Source organism: Bos indicus x Bos taurus, chromosome 19 (genome assembly GCF_003369695.1).
Source record: "Bos indicus x Bos taurus breed Angus x Brahman F1 hybrid chromosome 19, Bos_hybrid_MaternalHap_v2.0, whole genome shotgun sequence".
In the NCBI taxonomy this organism is placed as follows: Eukaryota; Metazoa; Chordata; class Mammalia; order Artiodactyla; family Bovidae; genus Bos; species Bos indicus x Bos taurus.
This window is the reverse complement of record NC_040094.1, coordinates 53,221,572-53,244,244: the sequence shown is the minus strand read 5'-3', so window position 1 is coordinate 53,244,244 and position 22,673 is coordinate 53,221,572. Positions and strand designations below refer to the sequence as shown.

Genomic DNA, 22,673 nt, shown 5'->3' with positions numbered 1-22,673 from the left:
TCCAGGGCACCGTCTGCTGCTTCCAAGGCCAAGAGAAGACAGTATTTCCACAAGGTCTTTGCAGGTGCCTGTGGAACACGTCAGAATCTGTTTACCCTGGCTTCCGGATCAGCCTTCTGAGCCCAGGGTGGAAGCTCGGGTTGCCACTGGTGAACCACGTCCAGTGGGCGAGTGGAGGCTGATCCGTGTGACTGACGGTCTCTCCTTTGGAGTCCCCTACCTGAGGCTGGTGCCAGGGAAACCCGGATAGATCCCCAGCACACAACGCACACGATGTTGCCAGCGCTCCCCACCGCCACTTCTGCCTCTGAACAGTAGCTCCACTGTTTTACTTCTTTGCAGTGGAGGTGGGACGCCGAGCCCAAGAAGATGGTGAGGAGGCGATGGAAACTGAGGCGGTCACATCACAGCAAGTGGCAGACGTGGAAATGGAGACAGAAAGTCCTGAGACAAGTGATAGCCCAGGCTTCGGACCAGAACATGATGTAAGTTCTCACTCTTTCTATCCCTCTAAGCCCTCGGGCTGTGGGCTCCGCTTCCTTAGACTTACACCCAGCGGTCCGAGGAGTGGACTCAGATGGCCTGGGCTCAGCCCAGCACTCCTCTCCCTGCCTCTGTGAGTGCAGCTGAGATCACCAGCAGCAGACCTGACCTTGGCTTTTCCTGGTGTCCGCTGGACAGTTTTGTTCTGTTGCTTGACCACTGACAAGGTCCCCAGGCACATAGGATGTCTTGTAGTGGATTTTTTTTTTTTTTTTTTGGCCGAACGACATTGCTTGCAGGGTCTTATTAATAGTTCCCTAACCAGGGATTGAATCCAGGCCCACGGCAGTGAAAGTGCAAAGTCCTAATCACTGGATCTCCAGGGAATTCCCTCACAGTGGTTCTCAGGGGAACTTGACAAGGGCATGTGGTGGGAGCTTGGGCAGGAGGAAAACTTCCCCTGCACCCAGTGCCTGGACCTCATCTCTGGCATCACCTGGCTTTTCTTGACGTGTAAGTAGCAGAAATGGAAGGCTTGATTGTCTGTTGACAGATGCAGATCCTGGACACCACCAGGCTGCTGAGAAGCTGTATTCAGGGCGCCGTGGGCATGCTCAGAGACCAGAATGAGGGCTGTCAGCGCAGCGTTCGGAGGGTGTCCATCCTCCTCAGACTCCTAGATGAAGACGGTGAGTACAGAGGTGTGGGAGCCCCTCTTGTCCACACCCAAGCCTGAGCTTCTCCTTCGGTCCCTGAGTCATCCCCCCGCTGTAGCTCTCCATGGCTCCCAGAAGCAGCTGGCTCTCTGGCAATCTAGGCAGGCCTCTGGGATTTCTGTAGACTCGGCCTGGCCAAAGGAGATGGGCTTCCCTTCCTGCTGGGATGGGTCCGGGATGTCGAGTCCACCACTCGATACCCAGGTATGTGCTGAATGCGTGTCTGCTCTGGTTTTCCACAGCCACTTTCTTGCTGGTCGCTAAGATGCGCCTCTACGTCCTTTTAATGAAGCAGGAAGAGAACGCTATCTGCAATGTGAAGGACTGGGTGGTGAGGGAGGCCTCTAATCAGGACGCTCTACAGGAGGCCGGCACGTTCAGGTACCGCCAGGAAAGGAAGCCCCAGGGGCGGGGAGGGGCTGGGCACAAGGCTCTCCAAGCTGAGGGGCCACTTCCTTCCATACCTCTGAGAAATTCAGAGCCATCAACTTTTTTTCCCCCGAAGAGCACAAGATAGTCTGGGTGGTAAGTTGTATGGGGTTTGCTAGACTCTTTTCTGTACTTTTGTGTGTTTAAATTTTTTCATAGCAAAACCCAAAACAAACAAAAACCAGAACATCTGTTCTTATCAGATGTAAACTTTTACCACCATGTTCATCACCATAGACATGGGTGCCCTTTTAGGTTGGTAAATTAAAGAGATGATAGATATGTAGGGGAGGGAAGGACGTTTTTGTCCTAGACCTCTTGCATGAAGTTATTTGATAACCACAAAAATAAGACCCAAAGTATTCACTTATTGTCCGTGGTCTTTTTTCTATAAACCTTGATGCTGTGCTCAAGACTAGTCCATGCCAACCTGTATGGCTGAGGGAGAGGCTATTGCTCTGCGTCCTGTGGTGGGCAGTGGGAGATGCCGCCCACCCCATCTGCAAGGTCGTCTAAGACCTGGGACTTCACCAATCTGGCCCTCAGTTTCTTTGACTCCCGGAGAGCGCTTGACTTGTCCAGAGGCTTGAATTCTGTGCGGATGTATCTCCACACTGTTGGCAAGAAGGACATGTGGGAATATCTAGGTTGAATGGACCCTGTGAGCTTACTGATGCTGGTTTTGTAACTGTAGGGCTTTTCTGCTTCTATGTTTTTCTCTAGTTATTTTTCATTTCTTTCCCTGTTGTACCTTCTGAAGGATCAGACTTTGGACCTGGAATTATTTTTGTTTCTCTTGGTTCCTCTGTATGGATTTTAGATAAATGCTTCTTAAAAATCTATATTTTCTATGTACCCTTGACACCACCCCTTCACTTACTGAACTTCCTACATTTGCTGGTGTTCACAGGGCTTCCCAGGTGGCACTAGTGGTAAAGAACGTGCCTGCCAATGCAGGAGACGTAAGAGATATAGGTTCGATCCCTGGATCGGGAAGATCCCTTGGAGGAGGGCATGGCAATCCACTCCAGTATTCTTGTCTGGAGGATCCTATGGACAGAGGAGCCTGGTGGGCTACAGTCTATAGGGTCACAAAAAGTCATACACAACTGAAGTGATTTAGATAAAGACATGCTTTCTTGTTTAATGTAATGTGAAATGAGTTTACTTTGGTTTCTTTATTATAGCCTATTCACAACTGATTTTCTTCAAATGACGTACTTTTCAAGTGAATTTGGTCATTCTTTGATTTATTTATAGAGCATACATGACTTGTTCTGGAAAACAAGTATGTAACAAAATAAGGCAATACTACTTGGCCTTTTCAATGAACTAATTCCAGTCTATTCGAGATAAAATTAAGGACCTTTCAAGTTCTGCCTCTAATCTTCAGTTCAGTTCAGTTCATTCGCTTTGTCATGTTTGACTCTTTGTGACCCCATGTACCGCAGCACGCCTGTCCATCACCAACTCCCGAAGTCCACCCAAACCATGTCCACTGAGTCAGTGATGCCATCCAACCATCTCATCCTCTGTCATCCCCTTCTCCTCCTGCCCTCAATCTTTCCCAGCATCAGGGTCTTTTCAAATGAGTCAGCTCTTAGCATCAGGTGGCCAAAGTATTGGAGTTTCAGCTTCAACATCAGTCCTTCCAATGAATATCCAGGACTGATCTCCTTTAGGATGGACTGGTTGGATCTCCTTGCAGTCCAAGGGACTCTCAAGAGTCTTCTCCAACACCACAGTTCAAAAGCATCAATTTTTCAGTGCTCAGCTTTCTTTATAGTCCAACTCTCACATCCATACATGACCACTGGAAAAACCATGGCCTTGACTAGATGGACCTTTGTTGACAAAGTAATGTCTCTGCTTTTTAATATGCTGTCTAGGTTGGTCATAACTTTCCTTCCAAGGAGTAAGCGTCTTTTAATTTCATGGCTGCAATCACCATCTGCAGTGATTTTGGAGCCCAGGAAAATAAAGTCAGCCATTGTTTCCACTGTTTCCCCATCTATTTCCCATGAAGTGATGGGACTGGATGCCATGATCTTAGTTTTCTGAATGTTGAGCTTTAAGCCAACTTTTTCACTCTCCTCTTTGACTTTCATCAAGAGGCTCTTTAATTCTTCTTCACTTTCTGCCATAAGGGTGGTGTCATCTGCATATCTGAGGTTATTGATATTTCTCTCGGCAATCTTGATTCCAGCTCGTGCTTCCTCCAGCCCAGCGTTTCTCATGAGGTACTCTGCGTAAAAGTTAAATAAGCAGGGTGACAATATACAGCCCTGACGTACTCCTTTACCTATTTGGAACCAGTCTGTTGTTCCATGTCCAGTTTTAACTGTTGCTTCCTGACCTGCCTCTAATCTTAGTTTGATTTAATCTCTTCTAGTACTTAAAAATGATGTAAAAAACATGAAAAACACAGCTTTAGTGTGGGAATAGTAGAGCAGATGTTTTGTTACTGCCACGAAGGCACAAAATATGAAAAGGATATGGGCATCCCAGTATGGTCTGTGGTCCTTCTAATCTGAGCGGACTTGTCTCTCCCACACACAGGCAGACCCTCTGGAAGCGGGTCCAGGGTGCTGTGACTCCCCTGCTGGCGAGCGTGATCTCCTGCGTGGACAGGGATGGCAACCTTGAGCTGCTGGTCAGCCCACACTCTCCGTCCTGGGCGAGAGATCTTTGGATGTTTATTTTCCGTGACGTTAAACTTCTGAACATTCCTCTTGTGACAATTGATACAAGGTGAATAGAAGACTTTCTTTTCTTGGGAAGGGAAATAAACCCATAATGTAGCAGCAAACTTAATAGGCTCCCCCAGATGTTTGATGAAATACTAGTATGGATTTTAGAATCACATTGAAGTTGGCCCTTTTTGTAGCCTCAAGGGTATGACAACAGTAACAAAGCGTTGACACAATTCTGAAAAATTCTTGCTTCGTTCTTGACTTTCTTCATTTCCTTGTGCTCAGAGCACCCTTTGCAGTTAAAATGGCCCAGTTTCACCTCATCTGCAGGGGAGGCTGCATGTAAGGGAGCGTTTATGTTGTTTTTCCTGTTCCTCCTGCCAGTGGCAGGAACCGCAGAGCCTGTCCCTGGGCCTGATCTTATGTAACTCAAGCTCAGCTGGCCTACCAAAACTTGGCTTGGCTTTTAGGTGGCTCTGATTCTCTGCACAGGTATAGGGCAAGAGTGGGTTCAGACATCACCAGACTGGTTCTGCCCAAGATTTCAAGCAGCTTTCCAACTGTGGTTTGTCTTTGTTTTGTCTGTAAAACCCAGTGATGATATAAGATCATCCTTCAGTTCTTTTATAGTATAAAAATGAGCTGTTCAGTAGACCAGGGGGCTGTCTTTGCAGCCCACTAAGCTTCCCAGTACTTGAAGAGGAATTGGCATCAGAAGCAGATCTCATCTGCGTCTTGAGTGCCGTCTCAGTAACCACTTAATTCTAGTCCTCGTTTGGCCTGTTGCAGGTCTAAAGGAGAGATGTCCTACATCGTGGTGCAGAACTACATGAACCTCCCAGAGAAGGCGTCCAATAGTGTCCCATTCAGCTGGAGAATCAAGGACTATCTGGAGGAGTTGTGGGTCCACACTCAGTACATCACAGGAGATGCAGGTGAGCCCAGCAGTGGTGGGAGGGGATGTGTTCTACAGGAGGAGACCCTGATACCCTGTCATAGGTCATCACCTCCATTTGAGTCCTGGACAACTAGGACACCAGGATGTCTCTGGCTGAGCCCCTCTCAGCAAGTGCCAGTGACCAGAGTAGTACCTTTGCCCAGACCGAGCCGTCATTGTCCTCTGTTGCTCTGTGGTCATATGCCAAGTCATCTGGCCACAGGCATTCCAGGAAAACCCCAATGGTCACACACCACTTTTGGGAATGTCATCTTTCATACGAGAAGTAGTCTTTTCAAAGTTTATGTATAGCTTTGTTTTTTTTTAATTATGGCAATCATTTCATAAGAAAGGCAGACATCAGATCACTGAAAGTAACATGGTACATCGACTACAGTTCAATCTTTAAATAAAAGCCAGATGTCTTTTAAAAAATTCATGTCAAAATACTTGAAGATGAACTTAGATTTCTCGATAAGCTTTCTGTCACTCTCTCTGAACAAACTCAAAACAATCTCTCTCTTGAGGAGAGCGTATTTCTCTTTTTCATACCCTATCAAAAACTGACCCTACTGTTCTATGATAGCACATGACTTGGGGGCCAGCACCCCATCCGCTAGAAGACAGGTCTTTTTGGTCTGAGCAGCATTTGACCCAACTCCCGGCAGGCAGCCCACTTGTTCCTGGTTCACTTTGGTCCTGGACTCCCGAAGCACTTTACAACTTGTGGAAATATTGGTCTATCCCAGATTGTATTCTCTTTAGGGCTAGCTAGACTTTTATGGGGGCTTCCCAGGTGGCATTAGTGGTAAAGATCCCACCTGCCAGTGCAGGAGACATAAGAGAAATTGGTTCGATCCCTGGGTTGGAAAGACCCCCTGGAGGAGGGCATGGCACCCTACTCCAGTATTCTTACCTGGAGAATCCCATGGACAGAGGAGCCTTGCAGGCTACAGTCCATGGGGACGCAAAGGTCAGACATGACTGAAGCGACTTCTTAGCACACACGCAGGCTTTTATGACCAGAACAGAGCATTCCTTCTGACTTTGTTCCTGTTATTTCACTGGAAAATATCTGAAGTGTCCAGAAATGAAGCTAAAAAGGTGTTTGGTGGGTAAGGGGAGTCCTAGCCACCATCACCACCCCAGTGGGTCTCTCTCCCTCCCCGCCCCACCGCCCCCTGCCCTTCCCCGCAGGACTGGCAGAGAAGTTACTAGAACTCTTTCAGAAGACCCCACTGGGAAGTTTTCTTGCTCAGCTCACAGTGGACCAGCGGCAGGAGCTTCTTCAGTGTTACCTGAAAGATTTCCTTCTCTTGACCATGAGAGTGTCCACTTGGGAACAGTTAAACGTAAGTACTGACTCGCGGTCAGGGCAAGGCTGGCGTAAGTGGACAAAATACCAACATGGAACTTCCTCCACTGCCGGAGCTGCAATGTCTGTGGAACAGAATGTGGCCCAAGAGGAGAGTGGTGTGAGAAAATGCCACTCACACCTTCAGAAGCCTCAAGGCTGGACACTTACCCCACCTCTCAGCACCCCTAAGGCATGGAGATTTTAGTAACAGGAAGAAGACCTCCCATTTCCTGTGATGCTTTCTTTTTAAATGTTTAGTTTTTCTGGAAGAAAACTAGGTAAATATTTAACTGATCATAGCAAGTTAATAATAAGAGTAACTGAAATTTCAATGGAAATATTGAAGATTTCAAACTTCAGTACATAAAAAAGGAAACTGGCAGTTTTGAGAACATACAACCAGCATAATTAAGGGTTAATAAAGTGTTCTTAGGAACCAATAAGAACATCCCCTAATCTTTAAAAACGAATGAAAGTTATAAGTTGACTATTAACAGAATAATTATACAGATGTCCAGAAAACAGAGGAAACTTCTCAGCCTCACTAGTAAATCAACAAGGCATGAACAACTTTCAGCTACCATCATTTTTGTCTGTGGCAAAACTGGTTTTTTAAAAATGGCCAGAAGTTCCTCCAGTGCCAACGGTGGTGTGAACAGCATGGTGGTTCTGTAAACCGTCGAGGTGAAGGGAGAACTTCTGAATAAAATCTGAACTGGTGATTTGATCTTGAGAACATTTTCAGAGATGTGAACAAATATTTTATTCATAGGAATGTTCTTTTCAGTTCTATTTCTAAAAATGGAAAATTAGAAACAATTTACTTGTCAAAAGGTGAGGGTTGGACGAGTTAAAGTACAACCATTTGATTGGTATTGTGCAGCCATTGAGAACAATGTTCTTCAGGTGTGCTTGTGATAGAGCAATGCTTGTGAAGTGGAAAAAGATCGGGAATACATTGTGACACTAATTTGGGGACCACTGGGAGAAGAGGTATGGATCTAGAAATGTCTAGAAGGGATAACACCAAGAAGTAAACGTGGGATACTAGTAGTGTGCATGGTTTTTAATTTTCTTTTTTGCCATTTTTGAATGGTTCTCATTTTCCACAAGCAAAATGTAGCTTTTTAAAAAATACTTTACAAATAATATAATAAAAGCTTGTTTTTCATCCCAGGTTCTGCAGATGGCTCTGTGGTCCTGCATCAATCAGCTGAATGCAGGAAGGCCAGAGGAAGAGGTCTCCTTACCATTAGTGCACCTCGCCTACCACCGTTTCAGAAGCCGGCTACAGAACTTCTCCAGGATCTTGACCATCCACCCTCCAATTCTACTAAGCCTTACGAAAGGCACACAGAACCACACCTGGGCTGGACGTGAGATGGTATGGCCCCTCTTAGGGATCTTTCGTGCCTGTAGCCCGGCTTGGCCTCCTCAAGCGAGTGTGGAGGGAGGGGTGCTCCCACCACCACCCTGGGAAGGGGAAGCTTATGGGCCTTGTTCCAACCGGGAGACATCTTCACCAGCACACACGTCAGCGTGGCTTCTCAGTTAGAATACATCTAACTCACGCCTCCTAGATCCCAAGACAATGAAAGAGGAAGCTCCAAGCCTGGAACACAAGAAAATACCCAGGACCTCCGATTTAAGGTTTAGAGCAGCCCAGTGGGGGTCGGGGAACAGACTGCTCAGTCATGGGCCTGTTCTTTGCTCCCTAGAGTCTGGATGTGTTGGCAGCAGTGGCCTGTGCTGAAATGCTGACAGAAAACCTCCTGAAGCCCAGTCCCCAAGCTTGGTTACAGACTGTGAAGAATCTTTCCATGCCACTGGAGCTCCTCTGCTCAGAAGGGTACATGCAGGACTGTGGGATGATGACCAGAACCCTCATCAGAGATATCAGGTAAGACCCAGGAGGCCCAGGCACATCAGAGAGAGAGAGCAGATGTTCCTATTGCAGGAAGTGGGCCTTTCCTCATTCATTCTATAACATCTGTGGAAGCCTACTTAAATGCCAGGCATTGCAATGATCCTAGAAAAACAGAGGAGAGAACTGAGCATTCAGGGAGTGCACAGAGTGATGGGGGTGACACAGAGGTGAGCGGATTATTACGATCCTGTGGGAGAAGGAGCAGCTGCAGAGGACCCCAGCAGGGTGACAGAGAAAGGGCACGCACTCAGGGTAGACTTCCCAGAGGACAAGTCCTGGGCTGGCCTTTAAGGGCGAGGTGGGAGTCACCAGACGTGGGCAGAGGCATGGAACTTGAGTTGTCTGAGCTGGGAGTCTGTGGGGAGGAGAAAGACAGAAGTGGGTAGAGGTCAGGGAGAACATCACAAAGGGTTTCTACCTAATTCACTTACCTTCTCACCTGCTCCTTCTTTTCCTCTTTCTTTTTTATTTTTTAAATTATGAAAGTATGATAACACATTTATAGGAGATTTGGAAGGTACAGAACAAAGTTACATATAGTTCCACCATATATTACAATTATTTCTTAAGTAGATTAATTAAGATTTTTAGTTGTAGTTTTAATATCAAACTCTCAAAAATTAATAGAATGAATATACAAAAAAGTAAAAAAATACAGTAGATCTGAAAAGCACCATGAACCAATTCAACATAATAAAGTTTTTGTAATTTTCACACAACAGTAGGATACAAATTCTATTCAAGTTCCCATAGACTGTAAACTAAGAGACTTTAGAACATATCCAAGGTGTGAAAACTTCATGGTCTAAAGGTATTGAAACATGAAAACGGTAAACACCTTTTACTATTGTGATTATATAACTGTTATTTATTCACTTAATACCATTGTTATGATAGGTCAACAGAAAATAATAGAGTTCTATATCAGTAAAACTACCATGTAATAGAAAAAGTATACTTTTTAAATACTTTTTGTATTTAATACTTGTATTTTGTATTTAATATTAAATATTTGTATTTTGTTTTTAATATTTTAAATTTAATATTTTAAATTTAATATTTAAATTTAATATTTTAATATTAAAGTATTAATTTATTTATTATAAAGTATTATAATTATTAAATTTATTTAATAATTATTTATTATTAAATATTAACATTATAATTATTAAAATTATATTATAAATAATTATAAAATATAATTATTTAATATTAAATTAAAATAAATTTAATATTTAAATTTAATATTTTGTATTTAATATTAAATATTTTGTATTTAATACTTGTAATACTTTTTAAAATCCAGAGGCATATCAGAGTTATCTTGGAATTTTTTGAAAAATACAAATGCCCATGTTTTGCTTTTTTCTCCAGAGTTCCAGATGTGTTTCTAACGATTATCCATGTTTAAAAATAATTGGATTATATGATGATTTTTACTTTTGTCTAGTTTGTTTCACTTTTTCTATTTCATATTCAGTGCTCCCGTTTCATTTAGTTTATGTTTTCCAATTTCTGTCTCTTGTTTATTGTTCTTTCTTAAGCCTTGATCTAGCATAGGAAAAAAAGTTTTGTACATACACAGATATGTATATGTACATATAAACATAGTATGTATAATTAAAATATGTATTTTAGAGACATGAATTTTTGCTTAGCAAAGAATTTATGACATTTTGATTCCACTTGTTTGACTTAATACGAATAGAATGCTAGATTTCTAATATTTATTCACCATAACGTTGATATACTTCCATGTATTTTGGCCTCTAATATTCTTGCTTAAAGACTAGAAAGTTTATTATCTTAGTGAGTTAAATTTTTTTGAATGAAGCTTGGAACTTCTAATCCAATTCTGAGAATATAAAGAAATACCATATTGTGGGAAAAAAAAAAAAAAGGGGCAGGAAATTAACATGTGATACAGTATTAGAAAGTACAGATTTTGTTCAAATTTTGCAAAATTTTAGGTTAGTGTCCATTATTAGTTTTCATATCTTATTCAAGATTCCACATTGTATTCAGTTGCTTCAGCTGCATACAACAAATTCTGAGAAATTCCCTTTTCACTTTTATTATGTTACAGATATTTTCTAATTTTCCTTGTTATGGCTTCTTATATACATCTACCATTTAAAAGTGGACATTTAATTTCCAAATACATGGGGTTTTTAAAGTATCTTTGATATTAATTTCTCACTTTCCTATTTCTCATTTAAATCTTTTCTTCTCTGCAATCACCCTCTGTGTTTTTCCAGTCTTCTAGTTTTCCTGAGGCTTTCAGTGGCTAAGTCAAAGATTTCTGTTGATAAATGTCACATTGCACTTGAAAATATGTGGGTTATTTTCAAATATTTTTTGATATTGATTTCTAATATAATTCCACAGTGATAAGAAAACAGTCTCTGTATGATTTCAATACTTTAAGATCTGCTCCTTTTCTTAACTTTCAACTCCTGTGCCTTGAAACTACCTCCCTGCACCTCTGCCTTCTGTCTCAGGTGCTTTTTGTCAGAGCTGAGTGAGGGAACCCCTCTCTTGACAGAACCCACTGGAATCGCATTTTCTCCATCTCGCTCTTTGTGGAGCACGTGCTGCTAGAGACGGAGAGTCAAATTCCCGAGCTGCGCAAGCTGGTGACCAACTATGTCTCCTTGCTAAATAAGGTGAGCGCAAAGGTTCCGCCTAGCAGGCAGAGGTCTGCCTCTTTGTAAGACGAAGCACAGTTGAAACATGACCTAACCTCTATCAGTGAGGTGGTATATTCCCTTTCTGCTCAGACAGTTTTATCTGAATATAGTAATGAAAGTGATTTCATCACATAAGCTACTCTATTTGCGGCATTTAATGATTTAATTTTTACCCTCTCCTGAGTGGTAAGTCAAGGTATGTCATTTAGGGTTTCTTGCAGGAAAAGGAACTATCAATGCAGCAAATCTGCTTGGCAGGACTGAAGGGTGGGCTCCAACCAGGCCTCCAGTGGCCCTAGAAAGACCAGCAGCCTGCCCCACAGCGGGAGCAGCTTGCCACTGCCGTGATCAGGAAGACGGGGGTATAAGAGAATGCCACTGGACTTGTGGACTTCCAAACACAGTGCTGTTGGTGGGAGCAAGGGCACAGGAAGGCCCATGTCTCTGCCCCTCGACACCCTTTATAAAGCTGGTGCCGCACAGGATAATACCCCGCAGAAAAAGTGACCGTCCTTTCAGCATCAGCGGCCTCTCAGGGAAAACAGCCTCTGCCTCCTGGGAACCTCACACAAGCACTGCCAGCAGCTTTGCTGTGCAGCCTTTGAAATGTCCTGTTTTAACTAGCATATTTCATGTTCTCAAGATGTGTCCACATTGTAGCAGGTGTCAGAATTGCCTTCCTCTTTAAGGCTGAGTAAGATTCCACTGTATGGAGAGAGCACATTCTGTTTATCCAGCCATTTGTTGATGGACACTTGGGATGTTTCCACCTTTTGGTGAAATGCCACTATGAACCTGGGCATAGAAGTATCTATTTGAGTCACTACTTTAATTCTTTTGGGTGTGTACTTAAGAGTGGGATTGCTGGATCACGTGGTAATTCCATGTTTGGCATTTTGGGGAATCACCATACTGTTTCCCACAATTGCCACACCATTTTACATTCCCACCAGCAATGACCCAGGGCTCCAACTTCTCCACATCCCCGCCAATACTTGTTATTTTCCATTTTAAAAATAATAACCCTCCCAATGGGTATGCAGTGGTATCTCATTGTGGTGTTGGGTTTTTTTTATTGGCCTGTAATTGCTTTACAATGTTGTTAGTTTCTGCGTACAACAACATGAATCAGCTGTGTGTATACATGTGTCCCTGTTGAGCCTCCCTTCCCCTCATCCCGCCCCTCTAGGTCATCACAGAGCACCAACTCAGTGTGGTTCGGTTTGTATTTCCCTAGTGACTAGTGATGTTGAGTATTTTTCATGTGCTTATTGCCCGTTTGTATACCTTCTTTGGAAAATGTCTATTCAAGTCCTTGGGCCATTTTTGAATATTTTATTTAACAGATCAAATTTAGCAGGGTATTAAAAACTCATAATTTCCAAGTAAGATTAGTCCTGGAATTCAAGGATGGCTCAAAGTTATAAAACCTATAAATGTCATCAGTTACATAACAAATCAAAAAATACACTGCAGATGATTATTTCAAAAAGTACAAAAAAAGCTTTTCATAAAATATATAATTTGGTAAACAAATATTCTTGCCGAATTAGGAATAGAAAGGAAATTTCCTTGAGCAGATAATGTCATGGGTATACATAATATCTATATTATGTTTAAAAACACCTATAACAGGCATCATATCTAACCAGAAAATTCCATAAGCATACCAATTAAACTTACTATCTTATGTCATTAAAGATATGTCTTTCCTAAGAAACAGTGTTTCCACTTCTAAATATATACCCTAGGGAATTTTCCTGTTTCCACTCAGACACATGGAAGAATGTTGGGTCCAGAAATGTTTGTAATTGCAAGAAATTGGGAACATCCTAAATGTTCATTAACAGGAAAATAGATGACCAATGTATTTGTCAACAAGTACCATGCAGTAGTAAACATGAATGATCTGAACCTACTTTTACTAATGAAAAATGGAAGTTGCCAAGCTTAGGTATAGTGTGATGTCCCTAATACAGAGTTGCATGCATGCATGCATGGGTGGAAATCTAGTAGAAGTGGGAATTTAGGAATGTGGTTCCCTGGGCCTGGGAGTAGAAAGGGATATACTTGAAGTTGAAAGTACACCTGTAACATTTGGTTATTCAGAAACTAATAAAGCAAATATTCAGAAAATCCCAAGATTACTTAATGCTTGGTGGATACACAGATGATCACTATATTATCATTTATAGTTTGAAATATAATGGAAAGAGGGGGTAGACCTTAAAAAAAAAAAAAGGAAGAAAGGGAAAATCTAAAGCTGAGAATATCGGTCTTCTCCCCAAAATAGCAATAGTCACAATGGTTATTCAAAGTTAAAGAAATTGCTAAATAAAATTTTAAAAAGCCTTGCACTACAGACAGCAGAGCTAACTGTCTAGCTCCACCAATGGCAGAGGGCATGCTATGTTTTGCTGCCTGGCTGACCTCTGCTCTTCCTCACTGCCCCCTGCCCTCCTGCCAATGCCCTTCTCTTTCAGTGCCTGCTAGAGAACTCTGACATGAAGACCCACAGGCCTTTCATGGCGGTGATGACTACTCTTCGTGAATGTAAGGACCAGGTCAGCGAGAGTTTCACCAGGTGAGGTTTTGGGTTAGGGATCTGCAAGGTTGAGAATTCGGAAGCTTTGTGTTTTTTGCTTCTCATGTCCCACTTCCCTGCTTTAAAACTGACCACCCTTTTTGGCTTCTAGGTTTGGGGTTCAGCCATGCCCCATCTGCCTGGGAGATGCACAGGATCCTGTTTGCCTGCCCTGTGACCATGTATTCTGCCTGCGCTGCATTGAAGTTAACCTCAGGCTAGGGCATATGGGATGCCCCTTGTGTTTAACCGACTTACCAGATGGATACTCTCCAACTGTTTCCCAGGAGCACAGGTAAAACAGCCTTTCTCTTGAGAAAGCTTCCTCCTTTTTCTTCCTTTTTTGCAAATACAATATTCAAAAATATAACTATTGGGCTTCCCTGGTGGCTCAGTGGTAAAGAATCCACCTGCCAATGCTAAAGACGTGGGTTCGATCCCTGATCAGAGAAGATCCCACATGTGGCGGAGCAAATAAGCCTGTGCACCACAGTTATTGAGCCTGTGCTCTAGAGCCTTGAGCCCCGACTATTGAGCCCATGTACTGCAACTACTGAAGCCCAGGCACCCTATAGTCTGTGCTCCGCAACTAGAGAAGCTACCGAAGTGAGAAGCCTGAGCCGTGCAACTGGAGAGTAGACCCTGCTTAACACAACTAGAGGAAAAACCTGCACAGCAACGAAAACCTAGCACTGCCAAAAATAAATAAAATTATTTTTAAAATATACTTTTGACCTTAGAAAGCCTCATAGCAGAGAAGTGTCCTAACAAAGACAACTATTTATGTACCTTTATAAACACCTAGTGTCTGAAAATTATCCTTTCCCCAAGACATGCATGGGCACAGAAGCAGGAGATTGAAAAATTGGAGGAAAAACCCAGAAAGTTGTAAACTAATTAAAGCCATCACAAATACCCAAAGCATTTAGATGCAACTGGCTTATCCTCTTGATGTGTAAATGCCATCCACGTTCTATGATTTGAGGCTAAAGCTAGCTGTTGTCTGGCTGAGTGCCTTTCAGTTCAGTTCAGTTCATTTCAGTCGCTCAGTCGTGTCTGACTCTTCATGACCCCATGAATCACAGCACGCCAGGCCTCCCTGTTCCTCACCAACTCCCGGAGTTCACTCAGACTCACGTCGGGGCACTGATTAAAATAGCCCAAGAGGTTGGTTTTCTTCCCGTTTCATGCCTTCTAAAAGTGCGGCATAAGACAAGTCCAGTAGATGGGAGCTTTGAGAAACTCTTGGGATATAAAAGCTATTACTAGATGGTCCAAATGATCAAAGTCTTTCTCAAAAGAGCCAAGGGTGCGTACTATCTGTTGTAGTTTCTGGAGACTGATTCTAATCAATATAAGGAGATACTTGAATCTTTTAATTAAGAAAAAAGCTATCCAAATCCCAGAGCACTCTATAGGGAGGAATTCTGGAACACAATTTATTAGACTTTTAACCATGGTTTTTAACCATTCCCAAGGGAGGTCATTGAGAAACATGCCCGCTTCCGGCAGATGTGCAATAGTTTCTTCGTGGACCTGGTTTCTACCATGTGCTTCAAAGACAATTCTCCACCTCAGAAGGAAGTAGTCAAAGACCTGCTATCCTTACTCTTTGTTGAGAAGGAGCTCCTTCGAGAGGCTCCCCAACGTGAGTGGAGTTAAAAATTCAGTTCTTCATCTCACTTTTTATGTCTGATGTGAACAATGATCTACCTTTCTCCTTCTGGTTTTAGGACGCCGTGAACATACAAAATCTCTTTCTCCTTTTGATGATGTCGTGGATAAGACCCCCGTGATCCGCTCAGTGGTACTGAAACTGCTTTTAAAATACAGGTGAGCACCACGAACATGAAGTTGCCTCAGAAACACCTTGACTTCTTTGTTTTTTTTCTCCTCATGGCTTTTTCTTTGCCACAAAGCATTCTTTGCAGAACTGGTAGCTAGCTCACTATCTGGGAAAGCTTCTTTAGCAAGAGATGCCCTGGTTCCTTTATCTGTACGGACTGTATCCTTGGCATATCACATGCTGGCCGTGAGTTCAGTATGGCCACAATCACGTGTTTAGGAAGAAGACAGATTTGGGGGAAGGGGACAGAACGCTGTGAGACGTGTGGGTGCAGGAAGTCAGGAGTCAGGAATCTGCAATTCTCATCTCAGTTCCACAGCTACAAAGTTTTGTGGGCTTTTGGACCGTAACTTAGAATCTCCACTCAAACTCCTTGCTCTTGATGTTGTCTAAGTTTTGCTTGTGCTCTTAAGTTTCTCTGGTTCTATAAATGAACAAGGAAGCCCATATGGCGCCTCAGCTCAATGGGCTTGTCGAATTATGTTATTTTTAAAAATTCTTAGAAAGCTGATCTGCATTTGGAAGATGTCTTTTGGAATATACTCTGTTTCTCAACCTGTGTCCTAACTTGAGAGAGTTCACCTTGAGGTGCTGGCAAAATCAAGATGCTATAAGAAAAGTTCCAACAAACACAACTACTTCTAACTTAAATGTCTGAAATGTGACTTAAGATAGAGATTAAATTTATGTTTAAAACAGGGATCCACTGCAGCCTTGTCTACAGACCTTTTATTTTGGTGCCCCCCCCTCATTATTTATGAAATTGTCTTCTCAAACAGGATTTTCAAATAAAATACTCTTAAAATACATTTCTTGCTATACCCGAAAATGGCTCTTAAGGCATATAGATAGACACAGTTGCCTTGAGATATGAAAAGAGCCTCTTGCTATTCTGTGATTTTCATTAATTTTGGGAAATGTGTGAAATCTGTATTCATGTGAATCTCTTTGCTTAGAGAAAGGGAAAAGTGCATTGACATGTATATCTCTTGACATAAGGTATAGACACATTAATATGAGTACAAAGTACACTCAAAGGTAAATGCTTTGTTCTGGAATATTTAGAGTAAAATTTACAGAACTGATTTTGAAATAAAAATCTTGAGACATAAACACTGTTTAAAAATATGAATGGTCATTCCCTGGATTTAAAAATACTTGCTTCTGTCATTGCTTTTTGTGGTTCATGTACTTTTGTGTGTTAAGAATGAATCAGACTGGACTTACAAACTTAATGGAAATGTAGGCACCTGCTGTCTGGGCAGACCCGTGCATGGGACAGTGTTGACCAGACTGCAGATAACACTAAGATGGCATGTGACTTTTTCAACTTGTTGATGTTTGCACTGATGTTACTAAAGTGATGAGAGATAAAGCTGCCAGGAAAGACCCTGGTAGGGGCCGTTATTTCTGTTACCACCATGCACATGTAATTTTTTAAAATGCCAGTTTCATGTAATGTCCTTGATGAAGCTATAAAAAGTACTAATTCTACTAAATCCCCACTCTTAAGGATATGACTGTTAATGTTGTTTTATAATGAGAGGTACACACAAAGCCTCCAGCAGCACATCAAGGCACAAGGTTGTGTCAAGGAAAACCACTCCTGCAGTTTTTGAGTTACATCCTGATCTGGCTGCTCTTTTTGTGAAATACCACTTGTACTTGAAAGAATGACTGACAAATGACACTCAAACCTGGGCAGTTGGTTGACAGGCGTTTTCTTGAAAATAAGTGAGGTGAGCCTGTCACAAACTGAGGGTTTTGTTGCTGATTATAAAATTCAAGATTATAAGCAGATATTTAGAGGTTTGGAGGAATTCCCTGGCGATCCGGTGGTTAGGACTGCACGCTTTCATTGCTGAAGATCCAGGTTCAATCCCTGGTCAGATAATTAAGATCCTTCAAGTCTCAGCATGGCTAAATTAAAAAACAATAAAATAAAATGCTGGAAAACTTGTATCCTCCACTGTGAGCCTGTCAGCTTTCTAATATGTACAAACTTTTTGACAACATGGGTGGTGATATGAATGAATGTGAGGTTTTATAAAATATAAAATAAAAATGTGTCGACATTTGCAAAATATGCACAGCTCAGCGAATCAGTATTTATGAAGTAACTGGTTCTTGATGTCACAGAATTGTGCAATGATCAAAAAGAAATCTGTCTGATATACAAGGCAGATCATTTGATTTTAATGTAATTAACTATGAAAAGTGCATTGCTAAGGTTCCAGGTTGCACGTTGAAACTAATCTTTAGAAATTATCATCTACCATTTTTGGTGTAGCATCAAAAGAGAGTTTCCATATTTACCTGAAAAGACTACTAAAATATTTCTCCCTTTTCCAACTGCATAATGTATGAGACCAGATTTTCCTCATATAATATAGTGAAACCAACTAGAAGCAGAAGCAGATTTGAGAATCCAGTGAATTTCTGTTAAGCCAGGCATTAAAAAGATTGATAGGATTGAAAAACAATGCCCTTCTTACTAATGAAATTTTGTTTTGGAAAAGATTTTTTTTAATATTATTTATATTAATATGTGATGAGTTTAGTATGGTTATTTTAAATGATGAATATTGATACATATTTTCAATGTTTCTTAGTTTTAATTTCTATTATTATAAATATCAAAAGATATGACCAATAGAAGCAAAAGCTCTTTGTGGTTCCCATTAATTTTTAAGTCTATTAGGAGTCCTTGAGCCAAAAATTTGAGAACAGCTGATATAAAATTGTTATTGTATAGTCACTAAGTCGTGTCTGACTCTTTTGCAATCCCAGGGACTATAGCATGCCAGGCTCCTCTGTCCATGGGATTCTCCAGGCAAAAATACTGGAGCGGGTTGCCATTTCTTCCTCCAGGGGATCTTCCTGACCCAGGGATCAAACCCAAGTCTCCTGCATTAGCAGGCGGATTCTTTACCACGGAACCACCTGGGAAGCCCATCTGAAATACGAAATTTTATATTCCTCCAAGTTGGTGCTAAACTATTCATAAAATCATGTTATAAACTATATAAACACATCTGTGTACGTGAGAAAGTGGAAGTGTTAGTTGCTCAGTAGTGTCTGACACTTTGTGACCCCATGGACTGTAGTCTGCCAGGCTCCTCTGTCCGTGGAATTCTCCAGGCAAGAATACTGGAGTGAGTTGCCATTCTGTTCTCCAGGGCATCTTCCCAGCTATGTATGTATGTATATATATAATTATACAGGAAGCAGGAAATGAATAGTAGGCAGATAGATACTTCATACCTTTGTTTTGACAAAATGGGTTTCCAGACCTTAGCTAACCAGGTATATATAATATTTCTCCTTCCCTAGCTTCTGTGACGTGAAAGAGTATATTCAGATTTATTTGTCCGAGTTAGAAAAGAAACCATTCCTGGCTGAAGATAAAACTGAACTGTACATGCTCTTTAGCAACTGCCTGGAGGTAAGCTGACTATCACCTCACTACATTTCTTTTGCAGGCTCTCAGAACCACATGGTTTATGCAGTGGAATAGTGTTTTTCTGAAAATTTATGGAATATAATTTATGTGGTGACATTAACAGATGCTGTACTCCATTTAGGGGGAAAAATGACTCAGAAACATTACTTCTGCCCTCAGAAATTGCCTACATTGGCATTATGTGCACGTGCATGAGGGGGGAAAAGGCATTGACGAATATGCCACCAAAGTTGATGATGCCTCTCTGCAGGTGCTGAGGTTGTGAATACTTCTAATTGTTATTATCTTTGTATTGTCGTTTCTTCCAAAAATCTTACAATGCATATGAGAAGTTAAATTAGGTTAAAAAAAATTTTTTTTCATTATAGCTTTTATTCTTTTCCCTCCTTCTGGTCCCTAAAATAAAAATGAAAAGAGCTGTTAGTTTTTCACGATTCAAAAAATATCCACTCAAACCCACAACACTGTTCTTTATCCTTATTACATTGTCCATGACCACAATGGTGACATTTCAAAGATGGGGTCTTGTAAATAAAAAAGAATAATGTCCTTTCTTTCTGGTCCTATGTTTCCTAGGATTCAATACATGAGAAGAATAATGCTTTGTTCATAAGGGATGAATTTAAATACCTGCGAGAGGAAGGCCAGTTCCTTAGGACATACCAGCCAGTGGGATGCAGCCGATGGCTTGCTGGTGAGGCCTCAGTGGAGCACCTGCAGAAGATGGCCCGCATCCGCCTCTGTCTTGACAAGGCATCTGAGATCCTCGCCGAGCTTCAGGATGGCTCAGGCAGGTCTTCTTCCCAACCTTTCTTGACCACAGGCTGGGAGCCCCCATGATTTAGAAATTCAGGAAGTGTGGGAAGCTGGTTCTCAGAATAATACTGGTCTGTACCATGGCCCCTTTCTTCTAGGTTAGTTCTCTCAGTGTGAATTCCCAAAGGGTAGGCACAGAGCTTTTACTAGCCTCTGTTCCAGACAGTTAACTGACAAGTACCCTCACCAATCACTTGGCCTTTCTCACTGGCTCTGCAGAGGTGGCGGAGGAGAAGCATCGCTACCTGCAGCAGGTGGAGCGCTTCTGTGCCCGGGTCCACAATGACTGGTACCGAGTGTACCTGGTCAGGAAGCTCACCAGCCAGCAGGGGATGGAGTTTGTGCAGAGCCTCTCCAAAGAGGGCCATCCGGCCCACTGGGTGTTTCCTAAGGAAGTCATCGCACAGCAGGTGAGAAGGGCAGTCCGGCAGCCCCAGTGCTGTCTCAGCTCCCCTGTCCCATCCACCCCTGGAAGAGGGCTGCTGCTTCTCCATTCCTCCCTGACCTTCTCCCACATCCATCCCAGAAAATGCTTGCATCTGGTTTGGTCTGGTCCTCTGTCTCTGGGTTTCAATTGACCCAGCTTGTGATCGCGGTTATCTGCCTAGAGGACAGGTGTGTCTGTGTGTGTTTCTGGTTTGTCATCTACCTGCAAAGCGTATGTAGGCATCACTTCTGATTGAGTTCAACACAGGATAAGCAAAAGAATGATTCTGTGGCTTTGGCCTTTAGCAAATTAAAAGTCATTCATTCTGTAAAATAAGCCCTTTTTATCCTCAGCAGGCAAGACAGGAAAAGTCTAGGGATGACAGAGTTGCAGTCATTTTGGCTTCAGGACTGCTCAGTAGTCCTCTCCTAGTGCTCAGAAATGAATGAATTTTTACTGTCCTGGGGTTACAAAAATGGCATTAAAAATCCTGGCTTTTTTTTCCTCCCAACTGGAACTTAGGCCTGACTCGTCAGTCCTTTGGTGCTCTCCTCTGAGTGCAGACGGAAAGCAGCTGCAGTATCACCTCCCTTAGATTTCCGCCCACTCTTCATCCAGTGAGGAGGAGGTGCTTCCCAAACAGCAGTGAGCTGTTGTGCCTCAGTCTGCCTCGGAAACCTGGTTCAACTGCCCTTAAACCTTCAGTGATTGCCTGGTTCCTTTACCTATCAAGAAGGTTCTTTGTCAATATTTCCCACCCTGTACCCACCGTGCTTAACCTCTGTGTTCTTGGAGTTGCAGAGGGATCATCCAGGCCAGATGGATCGGTATCTGGTGCATGGGAACGACTACAAGGTTGTCCGGGATGCAGTGGGCAAAGCCATTCTGGAATCCAAGCCCCTGGCTGTGGAGGCTGCTCTGGAGGTAGGCCAGGCTGGCAGCTTCTCTGTGTACACAGTGGCCCCTCACAGCCTGAGTCTTGTCTTGTTAGGGTCAAATGATGCAATGGAAGAAGCCCCACAGGGTGACATGCTGCCTTGGAAGTCCTATGTCCATGGCCTCGTGAGCTCTCCTGGAAAACAGGGGAGTGGCAGTGGTTGATTTGGGTTGCTGGGTTTGTGAGAGCCAACCAGCAGCTCTTTTCTGATTCATTTAGGTCCATTATTTTTTTTTGAGACCCTGCTGAAAAGCTGCTTCCTCCAGGATTCCTCTGCTCTGAGATGCGATGGCACAGGAGGCAAAACCTCATAATTCCCATAGAGATATATGCATGTGTTTATTTTAATAGCTGCAGGCTTTTAAAAATACAATCCTTAAATTGTTACATTCTTATTTCCTTTCTGAGTCGTTATTTACCTTGGCGCTTTGCTGGAAACAGGAAAGAAATATCTTAGTTTAGCAAAAGTTCCCAAAAGGGACCAGGGAAGCAGTCAGAAAGAGAACAGATAGTAATCTCTGTCACTTCTGCTGTAAGCTATTTAATAAATATACCTTGCGTTTAATATGAGAATGTTTTTGAAGAGTTGTTCTCTAGAAGATGGTCACGAGGTGCAGGGTTCCAGGTGCCTACGGTATTGGAAAAGGCTCCCTACCATCTCCAAGGCTTTAGTACTGATCTCATTCTTTATTCACATATAGATAACATGAGATTCTGGCCCTGAGCTATAACTGTATAACTTTGAAAAGTCTCACTTGATGTCCTTGCTTTTTCAGGCCTGTAGGAGCGCCACAAGTCAGGAGGCTGTCTACCTACTGTTAGCACTTTTTAGAGAGGTCGCCACTTTGTACAGATCCCATAATGTAGACCTCCATCCTAAGCCACAGGTGAGTATCAGCCTCCAGGGCTGTGTTCATAGTCTCATGATTTGAACGGATTTTTTGAATAGAGGTAAAATTCACAAACACCAGGACTGCCCTGGTGGTCCACTGGCTAAGATTCCACGCTCCCAATGCAGGGGGCCCAGGTTTGATCTCTGGTCAGGGAAATAGATCCCACATATTGCAACGAAGACTGGATGCAACCAAGTAAATAAATACTTATTTAAAAAGAAAGTCATGTACACCAATTATGCCCATAATTTTAAAAAGTCTTGGATGGAGGTTTTCAGCATTCTTATGAAGAGGAACTACTTTCTGTTTCACCCAAAGCTTTTAGGGTAACAATTAAAACTAAAGTCAAAAAAATGATTTATGGATTTCCCTGGTGGTCCTGGCTAAGACTCTGCACTCCCAATGCAGGGGGCCTGGGTTCAATCCCTGGTCAGGGAACTAGATCCCACATGCCACAGCTAAAACCCATTGAAGC

General features: G+C 42.4%; 1 protein-coding gene across 3 annotated transcripts in view; it reads left to right on the top strand.

Moving 5' to 3' along the window:
* Positions 1 to 22,673, top strand: part of LOC113877699 (E3 ubiquitin-protein ligase RNF213-like) — a 122,222-nt gene that overhangs the window by 79,946 nt on the left and 19,603 nt on the right. For all 3 annotated transcript variants that reach the window (XM_027518079.1, XM_027518077.1, XM_027518078.1), the window contains 18 exons: positions 343 to 485; positions 1,037 to 1,172; positions 1,442 to 1,580; positions 4,188 to 4,379; positions 5,111 to 5,256; positions 6,456 to 6,610; positions 7,793 to 7,999; positions 8,334 to 8,515; positions 11,088 to 11,208; positions 13,716 to 13,816; positions 13,929 to 14,111; positions 15,295 to 15,464; positions 15,550 to 15,649; positions 18,996 to 19,107; positions 19,702 to 19,915; positions 20,161 to 20,351; positions 21,170 to 21,292; positions 22,082 to 22,192. In XM_027518079.1, the coding sequence (XP_027373880.1) occupies positions 343 to 485; positions 1,037 to 1,172; positions 1,442 to 1,580; positions 4,188 to 4,379; positions 5,111 to 5,256; positions 6,456 to 6,610; positions 7,793 to 7,999; positions 8,334 to 8,515; positions 11,088 to 11,208; positions 13,716 to 13,816; positions 13,929 to 14,111; positions 15,295 to 15,464; positions 15,550 to 15,649; positions 18,996 to 19,107; positions 19,702 to 19,915; positions 20,161 to 20,351; positions 21,170 to 21,292; positions 22,082 to 22,192 (2,726 nt within the window). The remainder of the gene's footprint in view (positions 1 to 342; positions 486 to 1,036; positions 1,173 to 1,441; positions 1,581 to 4,187; positions 4,380 to 5,110; positions 5,257 to 6,455; positions 6,611 to 7,792; positions 8,000 to 8,333; positions 8,516 to 11,087; positions 11,209 to 13,715; positions 13,817 to 13,928; positions 14,112 to 15,294; positions 15,465 to 15,549; positions 15,650 to 18,995; positions 19,108 to 19,701; positions 19,916 to 20,160; positions 20,352 to 21,169; positions 21,293 to 22,081; positions 22,193 to 22,673) is intronic.